We start from the raw sequence: 11945 nt of genomic DNA, 5'->3' as shown, positions 1-11945 counted from the left end.
GCTTCCACTGGGATCAAACTCAGGTTGTGAGCAGAGGGCTCCGACTGCAGTACTGCAGCTTTTCCACTCTGCATCACAGGGCTCTTAATATACCTCCTACTGATTTTTAAAAGTCCACTAGAGGTGGATGCAAATGACAGGGGAAGGAAGGGGAAAGTACAGAGACAATCTCCAAGCAGAGGCACCATTGCTGCCGTTAATCCCTGCAAGCCTTGTCCAGAGCTAAGATCCCTTCACAACTTCCCCAACACTATGGTCTCAGTTCAATTTGGGGTCCTCCCCACTCCCTTCTGCTTGGAAGCTTTAAAAACAAGGTAGGAGAACTTATCACAGATCATCAGTGCACACACCTTGACCTTGAGCTTCACGGCCAAACAGATTTGAATTCCAGTGAGTCTGTTATCTCACTGACTTACATCTTCCTTGACACACTCTCTCTCTTTAGCTCAGCTCCTGACAGACTCTTTGGCTTCGTATATAAACATTGCACCCATGGAGGAGGTGCTGCTGCTGCTGCCACTCTTGATTTCTGCAGGTAAGAGACAGGTATGAATGAGTGGGATAATTAGGCTTTGAAACGTGGTGCCTATTCTCAATTACTACAGCTTGGATTCTCAAAGGTATATCAGCTTCCTTAGGTGATGAACGGAAGACTACCTAGTGAGCCAAAGGGATCCAATCCACTGGGTCCAAGTGTCTAACGGTCAAGCAATTTCCTCTCTAGTCAAATTATCACAAAGGGGGTCAGTTACAACCAGGGTTGCCAACCTCCAGGTGGGACCTGGAGATCTCCCACAATGGAACTCCAGATTTGAGATGAGTTTCACTGGAGAAAATGGCTACTTTGGAGGGTGGACTTTGTGGTATTATAACCTACTGAGGACTTCTCTCTGCTCTTAGCCCAAGCTCAACTCCCAAATCTTCAAGACTTTCCCATTCTGAAGCTTGCAACTCTATGATTTAAAGTCCTGAAAACATGGGGAGGGTTGCCCAGGTTTATAGAACAGTGTGACTTGAAACAAAAAATAATAATTGTGGGGGTAAAAAAACCCCATGCAATTCATAGCTGTAGCTACATATGCGCAGACAGAAAAAAAGAGACAAGAGTTCAGAAAGGATTTTGAGTTCCCATAGCACAAGAGTCCCCAACATGATTCCTCTCAAACAGCTGTGGTATAGTGATTAAGCCAGCTGTGGTGTAGTGGAGGGGGTGAGGGCTGCCCTCTCCCTCCCAGATGATTCAAATCACCCGGAGGGTACTCAGGAGCTGACCAGCAGGGTCTTTATATCATGCAGGGAGGTGTGTGCAGCTGCTCCTGCCACTCTTCCCATGCAATTTGAATCGCCAGTGGGGGCGGCCCTCAAGACAAAGCGGAGGTGCTTGAATTTTCACTCGCCACCTAACCTACCTCACAGGGTTGTTGTGAGACTAAAAGAGTGGAAAGGAGAATAATGTTGGCTGTTTTGGGTCCCCACTGGGGAGAAAGGTTGAGCATTAAAAAGATATTAATAAATACAATTTGCCTGGGGACCATCAGAATCCTTTGCATCCTTTGGCATTTTAATGCACCCATTACTCGGGAAATCCAAGTGTATCATCACCGCCATCTTCTTGTTTTTGCATTACAGCAGCTGCACAGGTCGGGCCGCGAATTGTGGGTGGAAAGACTTGTGGTGAACACTCACAGCCTTGGCACGTGGCCCTTTATGACATGAACCGGTTCTATTGCAGCGGGACTCTGCTGAACAGACGGTGGATACTGACTGCAGCACACTGCAGAATGCCAGGGTATGCCCTTACAAAAGTGTCCAGGGAACCACAAGTGCAGAGTTTGCAGCTGTAGAGAAAGGCAAAAAGCAGCCTAGGCTCCCCTAGCAATGTTCCCTCCAAGCTGAATTAGTGTGACCTAGCTCACAGTTTTTTAGCCTCACATTTCCAGCTCACATATTTTTGTCTCAGGTCAGGAAAAATGGCCCCAGAGCAAAATTTATGCAGTAGCTCACAACTTTAATGCCAGTAGCTCACGAAGAATTTTTGCTCACAAGACGCCACAGCTTAGACATAAGCCAATTAGGGCTGCTAAATTCCCACCAGGGGCAGGGGATTCCTTGCTTTGGGGAGTCCGAACTCAGCAGCAGAGAGAAGGCTGCCAGGGGGATCCCTGCCTCCCAAAGAGTCTCATTGCCACGCAGCATGTGCAGGACCCAGAAGTGGTGTATTGTGCCAGACACATTGTGTGGGGATGCTCTAGGAATTTGTGGGAAACTCTATGGTTTCGATTGGTGACTCTCTAGCAATTTGGGGGGGACTCTATGGTACCACAGCCAGCAGCCATGGGGGACTTGGCAACCCTAAAGCCAATGCAATATTGAGTTGACCATTAGAGGGAGCAAAATGCATGTGGAACAGAACACCACCACCACCACCACCCCCCACTCCCTGAAGAAACAGGGATTTACAAGTGAGGAAAATGAGAATGTGGGAAAGCCCAAAAGGAGGTGATATGATCACCATCTTCAAGTACTTGAAGGGGTGTCATATAGAGGAGGGTGTGGAATTGTTTTCTGTGGCCCTGGAAGGTAGGACCAAAACCAAAGGGGTTGAAATTAAATCAAATGAGTTTCCGGCTCAACATTAGGAAGAATGTTCAGTGGTAGAGCATCTGCTTGGTAATCAGAAGGTCCCAGGTTCAATCCCTGGCATCTCCAACTAAAAAGGGTCCAGGCGAATAGGCATGAAAAACCTCAGCTTGAGACCCTGGAGAGCCGCTGCCAGTCTGAGTTGAAAATACTGACTTTGATGGACTGAGGGTCTGATTCAGTATAAGGCAGCTTCATTGTTCATATGTAAGAACTTCCTGACCAATAGAGCGGTTCCTCAGTGTAACAGACTTCCTCGGGAGGTGGTGGGCTCTCCTTCCTTGGAGGTTTTTAAACAGAGGCCGGATGGCTATCTGACAGCAATGAAGATCCTGTGAATTTGGGATAGGTATTTGTGGGTTTCCTGCATTCTGCAGGGGGTTAGACCAGATGATCCTGGAGGTCCCTTCCAACTCTATGATTCTGTGACTCAGTGATTCCATGTATGGGAAGCAAGATCTTCTAGATACCTTCAACATTTTATTTCTCACAGATTTCCAGACTAACCTCATCTCCCACCCCCCTTCCAGCCCCACCTACATACGCCTGGGAGTAACCAACATGACCATCACAGGATTTGGTGAACAGCAGAGAAGGGGGACAGAGTTTGTGGTGCACCCAAACTACAACCCTAAGGACAAGGACAATGACATCATGATGATCAGGCTCTCCCAATCAGTGGACATCAACGACAGTGTCCAACCTCTCGACGTGGCCTATCAATGTGTTGCTCCTGGAACACAATGTCTTGTGACGGGCTGGGGCACGGTCACCAGCCCTAAAGGTTCTGTATTAATCCCTTTTATCTAAAAAGAAATCAAGCTAATCTGGGAGAGAAGCAGCCTAAAACATGGCTGCCCAAACTCAAGATGGATTCCCTATTTGGAAAATCAACCTCTGTAAAGGCTGGCTGCTTCAGGGATTACCCTCCTTGCCTGGCCTGCCCCATTTGCAATATTGCTACCCTGGTTGACTTCAGCATATGTTCTGAGTTGCACCTATCACCCTCTGCAATGTGACAGATAATGCCAGTCCTGTCGGGTTGCATGCAGACCCTGGCAGTCATAGAATGAGATTACATGATTGCAGGGCTTTCTTTGCAGAAAAAGGCCAGCAGGGATTCATTTGCATATTAGGCCACACCCCCTGATATCACCATTGTTTCGCATAGGGCTTTTTGTAGAGAAAGCCTAGCAGGAATTCATTTGCATATTAGGCCACACCCCCTGATATCACCATTGTTTCGCATAGGGCTTTTTGTAGAAAAAGCTCAGCAGGACCTTATTTGCATATTAGGCCACACCCCCTGGCACCAAACCAGCCGGAACTGCATTCCTCTGTGTTCCTGCTCAAAAAATGCCCTGCATGATTGTATTGTGAGGTTTTTGTTATTTCAGTAGCAGTGGCTGTGCACAACCAGACAGTTGCATTCCCAGATCCTCAACTATATGCAGCAAGAAAATCCTCGTACCATATTTACAAATTCATCCAGGGACTCCACTGCAAATGTGGTGGTTCACCATTAGTTTTCCCCACTGGTTGTAGTGGAAAGGGGGAGGAACCTGAGCAGTGTATTGGGGGAAAGTCTCTTCTGGGCTTATCCAGGTAGTGGATAATTACACCATGTAATTTGCTAAGCAAATAAAGTTACTAAACTCCAAGTGAGGCCTACAGTTTCTCCAGAATTACGGCTGCAATCCAGATTACAGAGATCAGTTAAGCAGGAGGAAATGCTATCTTCAGAGGGTGAACTCTGCAACATCACATCCCTCTCTGCCAAACTCTCTTTCCAAACTCTGCCCTCCCTAGGCATTGCCCCCAAATCTCCAGGGTGCTCCTGAGATAGAATCAGCAATCCTGGGCTTTCTTTTTTAAGCAGGAATGCAGTTCTGGCTGGCTTGGTGTCAGGGGGTGTGGCCTAATATGCAAATAAGTTCCTGCTGGGCTTTTTCTACCAAAAAAGGGCCCTGATCCTATATATACATGAGGTAGGTTTTGTTTATTACCTTGCCACCGTAAACAGCCCTGCCCTCAGACTTTATAACAGCATAACCTGATGATCACTCCCGTGCTTGTTGGGACTGCTTCAATCTCAAATCGTAGAGTGACCAAATGACAAGCTGTTAGGTGCAGCGGCTCACCATATGGTCAAAGGAGCTGTTTCCTACACTGCCTTCCAAATTCCTCACCTTCACTATAACCTGCAGGGAAATACCTGCCCCTGCGCAGCCAGGATTACAGTCAAATTCCTGGATGTGCATGACAGAGGATCTGGGAATGCAATTCTCAGCTCATGTGCCTTGCAGCTAATGAGATATCAAATGCTGCAGAGGCAGGGGGTGGATTAGGGCTGCCAAATCCAATTCAAGAAATATCTGGGGACTTTGGGGGTGGAGCCAGGAGCAAGTCATACAAGCATAATTGAACTCCAAAGGGAGTTCTGGCCATCACGTTTAAAGGGACCGCACACCTTTTAAATGCCTTTCCTCCATTGGAAATAATGGAGGATAGGAGCACTTTCTTTTGGGACTCATAGAATTGGACCCCCTGGTCCAATCCTTTTGAAACTTGGAGGGCATTTTGGGGAGAGCCACTGGATGGTATGCTGCAAATTTGGTGCCTCTACTTAAAAACAGCCCCTCCAGAGCCCCAGATACCTGTAGAGCTCCAGATACCTTGAGAACTAGTTTGGTGTAGTGGTTAAGTGTGCAGACTCTTATCTGATTCCCCTCTCCTCCACTTGCAGCTGCTGGAATGGCCTTGGGTTAGCCATAGCTATCGCAGAAGTTGTCCTTGAAAGGGCAGCTGCTGTGAGAGCCCTCTCAGCCCCACCCACCTCACAGGGTGTCTGTTGTGGGGGAGGAAGATAAAAAAGATTGTAAGTCGTTTTGAGTCTCTGATTCAGAGAGAAGAGCAGGGTATAAATCTGCAGTCTTCTTCTTCTTCTAGATCAATTATCCACTATACCCTATGGGAATCCGTCTCCATAGGGAATAATGGAGTGCTCAGCAGATGTTTCCCTCCCCCCTTGCTTTCTGATGACCCTGAAATGGGGGAGGGCCCCTAAACCGGGGGATCTCCTGCCCCCCACCTGAGGATTGGCAACCCTAGGGTCAATTGTAGTGGAGAAACAGTCCTGGAAAAGGGTCCTGTCCCCAGCCCACCTTGGCACCACTTCTCAAAGGAGGAAGGAAGCATCTGCCCAGCCAGCCCTAGGTAGAGATACTTGGCCAAGCTGGGTGGCTTGGCAGGGTGAGGGTAGGTGGGCCTGACCAACTCCTCACTGCAGCAAGTTCTTCTAGCCCACACCTCTGGCTCACAACCTCTCCTCAATTTTGACAAGAGGGCCCCGGGTTTGGATGGCCTCCTCCAGGACATCAGCCGGCCAGAACTCTTCCTGGTGGACTTAATGGCCATTCCACCCTGGGACAGAGGATGCACAACTGTCCAGTGTTACATAATGCCACTGCCAGGGCCAGAATGACTGAGCATCTTCCATCTCTTTGCAGAGGATGTTGGGTCTGGGACCCTGATCTGGGGCCAACCAAGGCAGCAAGATCGCAGTGGAGGCAGGCGTTGGAAAGTAAAAACTGCAAGCTCCAGTCAGCTTTACCCCCTTTCCCCCAGACTTAGATCAGAGGTGCACTGGCCATTTAACTTACAGAGAAAGTCCCTGAAACAGCAGAGAAAGCTGGAAACAAACATAGCCCAGCCCCAGGAGCTCTGCTGCCATGCCTGGGGTTGCTTAGCCCAGACCCTTCAGTGGCAAGGATGATCTCAGTGTCAATCAGTTCACCAGTTAGCTCTTCTTTATTTATTGCCTCAAATGTGTTTCTTCTTGCATCACTGCCTTTTGGCATCAATGAGGAGGGAGGACATGAGTGAGCCTCACTCATTTTTGGTGCTGCTGCCTGGGTCCCAAGTTGTGGTTCTTGCAGTGTGGGCTCACAGAGTCACAGGGGCAGCAGAGCTTGGCTTTCTTCTGTACCTTCTTCTGTGTCCTCTTTGGGGGCTGGAAGGTTATGAATATTCCTAGTTAGTAGCACTTATCATGGGTTAAATAGCAAGGATATTTAAAATGAAATTTGTCATGGCGATCACTTGTTTGAAGTAGCCAGAAATACAGTTATGTCCTCTTTTTTTTTGCTTTTTAAACTATGGCAACGCTATTAAAAGAGGTAACGCTGTAGAAATTGTTTACTAATGGGAGAGGTTTGTTACAAGCACACTTCAAAAACCACTCTGCCTATTTAACCTGGGTTAGACACTAAAACAATAATGCAAAGAAGTTTGGGCTGGGTGAGAAAATTCCACTCTTGTCCATCCTGAGGAAAACACTGGTCCCCACTTAATTTGTTTATCTAAAGCTTAAGATCTAAATATGATAGCCTCATCTAGTGGCAAAGACTGGCTACAGATCTGTAGAAAACTGTACAGCTGAAAGGAATTATTCTGTCCTGCTGATATGGGGCCCTGTGTGGATGCTTCGGCAGGGCAAATCTTGGCTCCCTCAGGTTGTTTCACTCTCCCTTCCCTCCGCTTAGAATTGTGTCACAGAAATGCCTGAAAACTGAACAGTCCAGGAACTTCCAGTGTCCCATCCGCTTTGGCCCTCAATGTCCCTAGCCTGATAGATTAGAGGCAATAAATAAAGCAAAGTTAAATGTGTTTCAGGAGAAATTGTTTAATTTGTCCAAAATAAAAAGACTCACAGTGACTGTTTTATCCACAGTAACCATTCCTGAAACACTGCAGTGCGCTTACCTGCACATTGTCCCTCAGGGGATATGTGAGAGCGTCTATCCTGATGCCATTACGAACAACATGCTGTGTGCAGGTGAGGGGGATGGAAGCGTTGACTCCTGTCAGGTAAGGAAGGAAGCCAACTTCACCACCTTCGCCTCCCTTACTAGGATGCTCGGTTTTAGACTGGTTTTTTTTTTTTGCCCATGGGGTTTTTAGAAGCCAACTTTTTTCTTTTTAAAAAAAGGATTACGTACTTTTCTATGATCCTTCTCTATGAAGGCAAACTGTGAACTTTGATCTACCCAGGGGTGGCCAAACTTGCTTAATGTAAGAGCCACATAGAGTAAATGTCAGATGTTTGAAAGCCACAAGAAGGAGAGGAGAGGAGAATGGGGAGGGAGGGAGAGGTGGAAAGAAAGCATCTTTAAATGTATTCTCCAAGCTGCCAGCTGGCTTGGCTTGGAGAAGTGATTTAAAGAGAGAAATGCCTTCTCCAAACTGGCTGATGGAGTGGTGGAGGCTTTAAGAGCCACACAATATGTGTGAAAGAGCCACATGTGGCTCCCAAGCCACAGTCTGGCCGCCCCTGATGTATTCTTATGCAGAGCATATGTTGCTGGACCAGACTATTCATGGCCTCTTTGCCCTTGTGGAAAAGCTGATCAGCGAGCACAAACCCATTTCCCTCCCGCCCCCCAAAACCAAACAATGCGAGATTTCATGTCTTTCAACACAGAACTCCCCCAAATCACATAGCAATAACAAACTGCAGATTTAAAAGTTCACAAATAAGGAACACTGAACCACTCCACCTGCAGCTAGGGACAAGACTGACCATTTACCTCACTTGGAAATCTCCCTGTAGCCCCCTGTCCTGTATAGCTGCTGATGGCCAGAGACAAGCTGAGCCGAGTCGCAGCAAACACACCTGTGATGCAGGAGTCACTCAGCTCAGGCTGTTCAGCAGCAACAGTGATCAGTGTCAGTTCACCAGTTGCCTCCTCCCACGCTACCTTCTGGAAGCGATGTGTGTACTGATGCTCATTGTCATTGCTGCTGGCAAGATCCAACCAGGGGTCATCAACGCGGTCTCCATGGGGGTCATGGCTCCCACTGACAATTTTCCCGGTGCCCATCAAATGTTTCTGGAAAGTTTCTGATTGGCTAAGATTTCAGATGCTAAGCAGGGGCAACCCTGGCTTATATTTGGATGGGAGACGGCCAAGGAATACCAGGGCATGATGCGGAGGCAAGCTACCTCTGAGGGTCTCTTACTTTAAAAACCCTATGGGGTCGCCATAAGCCAGCTGTGGCTTGGCGGCACTTTCCACCATCAATAGAGATTTGATTAGCTGTGTGCAGATTTTTAAAACTGCTGCCACCAAAGCTGCCAACACAACACAAGGATCTTCACTGTGTCACTGAAAGTAAGCTGTGCCAGCCTGTGACTGTCTGCACTCCCTAGGGTTGCGAGGCCCTCTCGTTCATCCAGTGAGGGATTTAAAGGGAGTTCCAGGGGTAGGTGGGGATGTTGAGCAACATTACCAATGCAATGACATCACCCAGAAATGGCATCATTGCACTGGGGACATCGTGCTGAGATGCTCTAGTATTTGGGCAAAACTATGGTGTTTTTTTCACCCTCAAAACCATAGTTTGCCCAAATACCAGAGCATCCTTGGTGTGATGATGTCACTCAGAAGTGGGGGGAGGGTGGGAGGGTTCCCCCCCAAAAAAGCTGGGGAACCCCTGTTGGGATCTGGGAGCTAAAGACAACCGCTAACCAAAAGGTTACTGTGTCTCGAATTACTATGAATTACAATTTTTCACAAAAATGATACCAATTTAGTGGCATTAGATCAAACAGGTGTATGTTTAGAAATCCACAGTAGTCAATACTTAATGCAGAACTCCAACAACGGTGTCCAAAATCAACATTCACAGCAGATAGTCCACTTCCATTTATCCCATGAAATTATAATATGCGATAGGGATGTTGACTTCCTGTAATTTCAGTAATTTCCTCAGGCATGGGTTTATTTAAAAAGTCCAAACGTCAATGAAGACACAAATTTGCAACAGCTCCCATAGGACAAGGAGTCTCCACAAATCTCTCAAGCAGGCTAATACTCAAGATGGTGGAGGCTCCTTGTCCCATGGGAGCTGTTGTAAATTTGTGTCTTCATTGACTTTTGGACTTTTTAAATAATCCTGTGTTCTCCAGATTCGAGTCTGCCACTCTTAACCACTACACCTGGCTGATAAGTGACATAAAGCTAAAGGTAGTTCCCTGTGCAAGCACCAGTCATTTCCAACTCTGGGGTGATGCATCATGACGTTTTCATGGCAGACTTTTTATGGGATGGTTTGCCGTTGTCTTCCACCGTCATCTACACTTTCCCCCCAGCAAGCTGGGTACTCATTTTACCAACCTCGGAAAGATAGAAGACTTTGAGCCAGCTACCTAAATCCAGCTTCCGCTGGGATCAAACTCGGGTCATGAGCAGAGTTTGGACTGCAATATTGCAGCTTACCACCTGCACCATGGGAATAAGTGGCATAGGAACTAGTTAATACTTGAGGAAGGGGATTTTTTTTTGTTTCCACAGGGTGACTCTGGGGCTCCCCTCATCTGTGATGAAAAACTTCAGGGCATTGTGTCTTGGGGTCCAGAATTCTGCGGCCAGCCTGGAAAACCCGGTATCTACACCAAGGTCTGCAACTATGTGGACTGGATTCAGAAGATAATACGGCGTGTGTGAAACCTGCATGAATGTGAAGGAGTAATAAATAAAACATGAGAAATCACCTCGACCTATGGCTCCATTTTCCGTCTTCTGACTGTGTACCCTAAATGGCGTCTTCTTTCCTCTCCCTATACCCAGGGCTTTTTTTTCTGAGGGAACACACTTCATAGTGAAAACAAAATTCTTTTTAAAAGCCTAAAAGCTAATGAGGGGCACCAGGGGAGGGGGGGAGGGTTGATCCAACAAAGTGTGTTAAAATACAGTTGTTTCAAGGTCATCATTCAGTGTTAGGCACCTAAAGCAAGACCCAAAAGAGAACTGAGAAAGCTGCTGACATATCAAAAGTTTGAAAACTGCTTTAAAGTAGAGGTAAGTCCATAGCACATGAAAATAATATTGTTTCAAAGACTCCCATGTGTTTCTCCTTCATTTCTCTTGAGAGTTCTGTCACCTCTTTTTCCAGAAAAATAGCCCCACCTATACCCATATGAGATGCCTGGTGTTAGTGTTCAATGAGGTCAGATTCTTATGTATTTATTTAATTAATTCAATTTTTATCCTGCCCTATCCTGCAGGGAGCTCAGGATAGCTCACAACACACGATTAAGCAGGGAAGGCCAATATTCTTTTGACAAAAGCCTGGCGGAACAGCTCCATTTTGCAGGCCCTGTGGAATTGTAATAAATTGTAAAGACCACAGCTCATAAGGGCCTTCCATGCAAAAAGGCTCACACCACCTTCCTACCTTGGACTGTGTGGCTCAGTGATGGAACATCTGCTCGGCATGCAGAATATCCCAGGCTCAATCCCCAGCATTTCCAGTTGAAAGGATCAGGGAGCAAGTGATGTGGAAGACCTCTGCCTGAGATCTTAGAGAGCTGCTACCAGTGTAAGTAGACAATACTGACCTTGATGGACCAAGGATCTAATTCAGTATGGCAGCTTCATGTGTACATATATGTACCTTCAACTTCTTCAAGTGCCAACACAAAGAGAGAGAGACATCATGTGTTACACTAGAAAAGCAGACAGACAGTGGTGTGGTGGTGGAAAGTGCTGTCAAGTCACACCTGACGACCACTTGGGATTTTCAAGGCAAGAGACATTCAGAGGTGGTTTGTCATTGCCTGCGTAGCAACCCTGGTCTTCCTTGGTGGTCTCCCATCCAAATACTAACCAGGGCTGACCCGGTTTAGCTTCCAAGAGCTGATGAGATTGAGCTGGTCTAGGCCCATCCAGGTCAAGACTCATACAGCCAGAGTGCCATATATATAATTTTTTGAAGCTGGAAAGGAAAAGGCTTTCCTCCCTTAGTACATGAAATATTTTAAGTCACACACCTGCTAAATATTCCCTCAGAGAGCTATATGTAATCCTCCTTTGGAAGCAGAACAAAAGAGTGTGTGAAGTATGACCAGGAAGGAGAAAGGAAAGTCTCTTTCACATTTTGATCCCATCCTTCCTCCAAGGAACTCCAGGTAGCAAATTTGGGTTTCCTGTTCTCTGCTTTGCCCTCACAATAATTCTGTGATGTAAGCAAGGGTGGAATTCTAGCAGGGGCTCCTTTGCATATTAGGCCACACATCCCTGATGTAGCCAATCCTCCAAGAGCTTACAAAAAAGAGCCTTCTAAGCTCCTGGAGGATTGGCTACATCAGGGGTGTATGGCCTAATATGCAAAGGAGCTCCTGCTAGAATTCCATCCCTGGATGTAAGTGACAGTGAAAGACAGTGACTGACCCAAGGTCATTCTTCAGGCAGAGTGGGCATTGGAACCTGGGTCTCGGTGGCCTGAATTCAACAACTTAAGCC

At 46.9% G+C, this 11945-nt stretch overlaps 1 protein-coding gene across 1 annotated transcript; it reads left to right on the top strand.

Moving 5' to 3' along the window:
* Positions 1-492: 492 nt before the first annotated feature.
* LOC132585751 (kallikrein-11-like) lies at positions 493-10200 on the top strand. Its single transcript, XM_060257635.1, has 5 exons — positions 493-535; positions 1630-1789; positions 3171-3424; positions 7373-7509; positions 9996-10200. The coding sequence occupies exons 1-5, from the start codon at positions 493-495 to the stop codon at positions 10146-10148; spliced, it is 747 nt and encodes a 248-aa protein (XP_060113618.1). The 3' UTR covers positions 10149-10200.
* Positions 10201-11945: the final 1745 nt, after the last annotated feature.

The sequence above is a fragment of the Heteronotia binoei genome, chromosome 17, assembly GCF_032191835.1.
Source record: "Heteronotia binoei isolate CCM8104 ecotype False Entrance Well chromosome 17, APGP_CSIRO_Hbin_v1, whole genome shotgun sequence".
NCBI classification, from domain to species: domain Eukaryota; kingdom Metazoa; phylum Chordata; class Lepidosauria; order Squamata; family Gekkonidae; genus Heteronotia; species Heteronotia binoei.
Note: the sequence above shows the minus strand (reverse complement) of the source record. Positions and strands in the feature narration are given on the sequence as shown.

What these genes read in the sequence shown, in the direction of transcription:
- LOC132585751 (XM_060257635.1), top strand. Translation starts at nt 493, where the DNA reads ATGGAGGAGGTGCTGCTGCTGCTGCCACTCTTGATTTCTGCAG. An exon ending in CACGGTCACCAGCCCTAAAG is followed by an intron (nt 3,425 to 7,372) that starts GTTCTGTATTAA and finishes TTTTATCCACAG; the next exon opens with TAACCATTCCTGAAACACTG. An exon ending in GAAGCGTTGACTCCTGTCAG is followed by an intron (nt 7,510 to 9,995) that starts GTAAGGAAGGAA and finishes TTGTTTCCACAG; the next exon opens with GGTGACTCTGGGGCTCCCCT.